This window comes from Ruditapes philippinarum, unplaced genomic scaffold, assembly GCF_026571515.1.
Source record: "Ruditapes philippinarum isolate M1 unplaced genomic scaffold, ASM2657151v2 ctg5807_1_1_1_1, whole genome shotgun sequence".
NCBI lineage: Eukaryota > Metazoa > Mollusca > Bivalvia > Venerida > Veneridae > Ruditapes > Ruditapes philippinarum.
In genome coordinates, this window is record NW_026863311.1 from 1 (window position 1) to 6104 (window position 6104).

The 6104-nt window shown below is 31.5% G+C and overlaps 1 protein-coding gene across 1 annotated transcript; it reads right to left on the bottom strand.

The window, feature by feature from the left end:
• Positions 1 to 1441: 1441 nt before the first annotated feature.
• LOC132721800 (uncharacterized) lies at positions 1442 to 3624 on the bottom strand. Its single transcript, XM_060706177.1, has 2 exons — positions 3597 to 3624; positions 1442 to 2181 (listed from the first exon to the last, which is right to left on the bottom strand). The coding sequence occupies exons 1-2, from the start codon at positions 3622 to 3624 to the stop codon at positions 1442 to 1444; spliced, it is 768 nt and encodes a 255-aa protein (XP_060562160.1).
• Positions 3625 to 6104: the final 2480 nt, after the last annotated feature.

Below are 6104 nucleotides of genomic sequence, written 5' to 3' on the forward strand. Positions count from 1 at the left end.
GTGATGTCCCACACTTGTTAAAAAACAACCAAAAAACTGCTTCTCAAATTCTTATTCACATAAAAAAGTAGACAAGATGTGGAATGATGGTTACGATATATCCTGGCTTGCAGATTGTGGACTTTAATAAAGATCATTGCTCTTGGGATTTATACAAATTGTGCCAATAAGCCCTTTACTCCCCAACATATTTAATGTCTCTTCATTTTGGAGCTATGAAAGTACGACTCGCTGCCCAAAGTTCTATCTTCAACTGTTGCCAATGCCACTTGAACTCATGTTATGGCAGTCTAGAGTGCAGGAAAACAGTAAAGGGATTATTCGGCACAATGGACAAATTCTTTGATTGTCCTGGAATTCTAGGAAAATTTAGGAGAAGGAATACAGAAAACGAAATGACCATTTAAAACCTTTCTCTTCATGTGCCCCGTCTTAATTACCTGCTTGAAGATTTTTCTAGGCTTTTTTGAAGAATGGAAAGTCAGTGTTGAAAACAGAAATGGAAATTTCACGAAACAGGTCAAAGGAGCAAAATGATGCTGAGTTACCAAACACTGGAAGACCCTTGAAATGACTGCTAAGTCAATTGTTTGCTTGGTATGTTACTGTCTTAATAAATGGAATGGATTTTGTTTTGACTGAAAAATTTAACCAGGATCCAATCGAACAGCATTTTCGGTATCCACAGAACCAGCAATGGATGCAATGCAAATCCAAACTTGAATCAATTTAAAACAACTCAATGGTGAAAATACGTGTTGTTGGCAGTCAAGCAATTGCCCCATTTAGAGGAAATACTAAACGGCAGTTACTACTTCCTACAATAGATAGTACTCCTTACCTTACCAAAAAAAGAGAAAAATCTTTGCCATAACACAGTAATTAAATTTATTTAATAGTAAACTTACTGTGTATGTGTCAGCATGTGTTGATTAACTCAAAGCTAAACAAACTATTGTAGCGGTCAGAATCATTTAATAATATGAAGGGACTCTTAAAAATGTTAATTTAAATACAGTGAAACAAAAATATACATCATTAGCCTATCCCACCAGAATAAATATATTTTTGTTTTATATCAAGTAGTTTAAACATGTACCAGCATCTTTTGTAATAATAGCAATGTATCAACTTTTCTTTAATCAAGATAATATGGTATTTGTATGGTGTGTGAACACAATGTATGGAATAACAAACATAAATCTCTTTATAATTTAATTATAAAATCTTTATTTCAACAGGCTTCTAGCCATTTATGATTGAAAAACATTCACAATCAAAACTTGTATAGTTTACTTAGAATAAAAATGTGAACATTTAATAGATTAAATCATCAAATTAACACATTTTATGTGAAGTGTTATTCTGATAACATTCTAAGAGTATAAATCTTTATCTTATGAAATATTTTCAGAGTTGAACACATGTATGTCTATGTATTTCACTTATTCATGACTATCTTAATTAATGTTTGATTTGTCTTTGAGGACTCATCTGATTTTTGCAGTTTCTCTTTTAACACTTTGGCAGCTGCATGTCCACGCACTTTTAGGAACAAGTCAACACAAAACTCAATTAAAAAAGGAGCCTGATTTCCTTGGAACAGCTGTTCACTATAATGTTTCACCATATGGTCTTCCAAGATGATTTCTTTAATTGTAGTATATATGTGAGACGTAACATGCTCTTCGTCAATGTTTTTCCTGACAATGAGTTCACACGAGCGTATGAAGAGAAAAAAGTTATCACTGGGTACCTTAAGCCCACCTCGATTTACTTGTTCTGTCCATTCAGAGAATTTGTTCACAAATGTTGTTTTTTCTGAATCTTTATCGTTTTTTACTAGCTTTGCAATCATTTTATCATCTAAATTTTTCTCAAGCTGTTTGTTTGTTACAATTTTTTTAATCATGAAACCAGATATGTAAAATAAAACTGACTGTTCAGTATGAGAAAGAACTATTTCTTTATCTTGAATGATTGCTTTTTCATAAACTTCAGTCCTTTTATGAATTAAATCTTGTATCAACTGTCTGTTCAATGTTGCTACAAACTGCTTTAGTGGCACATTAGAAATTTGCAAAGACTCCAAAATTTGTATCAAGTTACTGATCAAAGATTCATCATGAAACAACTCATAATACTTGCTTAACAAAACTTCATTAACATTGTTATCACTGTCTGCTGAACAGAACAGAACAGAACAGAATTTATTGATTTAGGCCACCAGCCCATAACATATACAATTGTAACATTAAAAAGATACAAAGTTATGTGGATACACTCATCAATACATTATAACAATTCACACAAATTACAACGTTAATGATAAAATATAGACGTATCTAAATCAAAACTGCATAATCATCTTTTTTCGAATTGTTGCATGATAAACATAATTGGCAAGACTTTTTATAACATTTTCATTTTTACACGATAATAATATATTCAATTTGTGCTCTGTTGCACAAGTATAATATTTCTTAGCAATATAGTTTGCTCTTAAATCTGCGTATACAGGACAGACTAGTAGAAAGTGAAATTCATTTTCAAATAATCCTAAGGAACATACTTTACAATTCCAATCATTCGTGTTAATTTTTCTATATGACTTTTTTAGTCACTTCTAAATGTGAAAGCCCTGAACGTAATTGAGCGTAGCAATGTCTGAATTTCCTGATATTTAAGATAGATATATAAGTTTCCTGGTCATAATTATTTTTAATTCGATTATACAATGAGAGACAATCACTAGAATCTAACTTGCTATACCATCCTTGCAAATAATTATCCTTAAGTCTTTGACAAAACAAATGGAGAAACAATCTTTCACTTTGAACTCCTTGGTTCAACCAAACGTGCCCAAACCCATTACTACATAAAAGATGTTCAATTTCATTTGCCCAATTAAAATATTTAGCACATGTTGTACTTGAAAGCATTCTATAACAAATTTTTACATATCTGTCATTAGGTAATTTCAATAATTTGAACCAGTACTTTATGCAACGCATGGCAGATTCTACATAAATTGGATAACGACCACAGTCGCCTAAATACTACATTATTACTAGATGTTCTATTTACGCATAAAAATCGTTTACAAGCTAAACGATGAATAAGCTCACAATTTTCACGGGGTTTAAAACCCCATATTTCGGATCCATACAGAAGGATCGGTAATATTTTGTATCAAATAATTTAGAAAATATGTTTTGAAGGCAATTGTCCATAATCATACAAAGAAGAAAGTAAAGAAAAATAATACTCGTTTAGCTTTCATTGCAAGTTCACTGCTCATAATATTTAACGACATAGTGGATGTAAATGTTACTCCAACATAGGTAAAAGAATTAACTATTTCAAGTTGCTGATTATTATAATAAAAACATTCATTACGCGCTAATCGACTGCCCTTTTTAAAAACCATGACTTTTGTTTTTGATATATTTACTTGCAAACAACTAGACTTGCAAAACGTTTCTAATACATTAAGTTTGATATTGTAAATCTCTAATTGTTTGTGCAATCAAGGCTACGGTCATCCGCAAACATTAGCAGCCATATTGAAATTTCATTTGGCATTATCTGTATACCTTTAATTTTATCGTCATTGTTCACCATAACTGATAATTCATTTATAAAAAATGAGAAACAATTTCGGCGAAGCCAAACATCCCTGCTTGAGGCCCATCGGGCAATTAAAATAATCTGAGATTTGACCGTTAGAACGTACACATGCTTTTACATTATGATTACATAGCAATAATAGAATTTAAAAGATTTCCCCTTATATTAGCATTGTAAAGTATTTGCCAAAGCTTGTTACGATTGACAGAATCAAATGCTGTTTTGAAATCAACGAATGCAACATATAATTTGCCCTTTTCTTTGAAAGTTGCCTTAGAAATAAGTGATTGCAGAACAAATGCATTATCTTTTGTACTATAACCAGCTCTAAATCCAGATTGGCATTCGTCTATTTTATTAAAAACATTGGCATAAAAAGATAGTCGTCTATTTAAAATGGATGTGTATATCTTACTAAAAATGTTAAGCAAAGAGATTCCGCGATAATTCGCTGGATCATTACGATTACCCTTTTTGTGCAATGGTATGATAATAGCGGTACTCCATGAATCTGGAAATTCCCCTTTAGCAAATAGTCTGTTAAATAAAGTAACCAGTTTGAACTAAACTTTAACTACGTTTACAGGGCACACTTCCATCCCTTGTTAGAAAAGCAGGATATGATGTATAATAGTGTTCCACATTCCTATTAGCCTGACTCAAACATCTAAGACAGACACAATAAAAGCTCCTTGCAACCATTTTTGAATTTCTTTCAGGGCAAAAACACTGATTTAAATAAATAATTGAACCTTTCAATTAAACAATTGTGGTTTTTTAAAGGAAATGTTAGCACCTTTCTATTCCTCCATAATACATGAACTGCCGCAGTTTGATGAAGAAACTAATCACATCATAAGAACAACTAAATTATTATAGTAATGACCTTAATAGTGGGCGTTCTCCAGAAGACATAACAATGCAAAGCATATGTACACATAAAATCTAATGTGTGTAATCACAATTCTATTGTTAATAATAACTAGGTATCTAGCCCGGCAAGCATGGCAGATGTTTTAATTATAAATGTAAAAAAAATATATATCTTTCAGAAAATGATTGCAACGAAACTATGTATTAAATATTGTAATATTGAAAAAATATCAACAATTCATTGCAATGTATCAATAAATGACATTTTAGCACGCAAGTTTTCCAACAAGGTAGTAAATGCATGTAACTCCAGACATATAAAATCAACTGCAACAACTGGTAAACAACTGTACCAATCAAACGATATGTTGTGAATCAACCACGTAAAACTGTAGAGGAGTTTTTTTTCTTTTCTTTATCCACTGCCTTTACACTTATATGTGTATTTTTGTTCATGTTAAGTTGTAAGATGCGGTAACAAGATATGTCTAGTTGATATCAATGATAAGCTTCTATTCCATTTGATTTTCAAAATGACTGGTTAACTGATATTATAGTTTCCTCCTTTGTTTTTTTAGTTAAACAAAACAGTTAAATGCATAACAGAAAAGACTGAAACCAAATAGTTATTGTATCATATGAAACAATTTCACTTTTTATTTGGGTGAAAAAATGAAAAAAAGTAATCCTTTGGAAGCATTAATCACAACAAAAATGCAAGAGAATTGCAGACTCGTTTTGATTGAGCATGTACATGAGAGATAATGAAAACGTGCAACATCCCTCACGCCCGCTAGCATCGGCTTGAGCGGTAATCAATTTTCAACACTTAATAGTGCTGGCATCAATGATCCCGAAGGACCAGAAAAATATAACAACACTGATCTGAAGTACAGGGCAACTGTTTACAGCTGCCACACGGCACTTGACACCTGCTGTTGAGAAGTATAAAAAAATCTGGAAGCATTAATCACACCAAAATTACAAGAGAATTGCAGACTCGTTTTGATTGAGTCTGTACATGAGAGATAATGAATACATAAACATCCCTTAAGCGGTAATTGAATTCTTTTGATAATTTCCATGTTAGAGATGTTAAAAATTTTTACCTTGGATGTGCAAATTTACTGTTATTTGTAAGGAAAAAACTACAGGTTTATATTTATTTTCCAAATTTTCAAATTATATGATTCAAGCAAGAATCAAATTTGAATATATTTTAGATGCTTTACCATCACATAATATACTTTACCAATACAATCTAAGGTCCCAAGTTGAATGTAATATTAAATTTGACATGAGCATTTTATACCCAGTGGAGGTCCAATAATGTAAAAAAACACACCTGGAAACAGATATATTACAATTTACAGACATAATTTACTCTCAGAGTTCTCGGATTATGCTATTGCTTATAAGACCTGATCAAACTTCTGGGTATCAAAAAGCCTGTGAAAATGAGCAATCAAATTAAAATCCCATTTAACAGCATGATACATCTTTCTGAACAATAAATCACTGTGCCGTACACAAAACTTAAGGCTGTGAAAGAGTAGAATTCAAACTGACATTTAATTTGATTTTAGCTCTTAGATGTTATA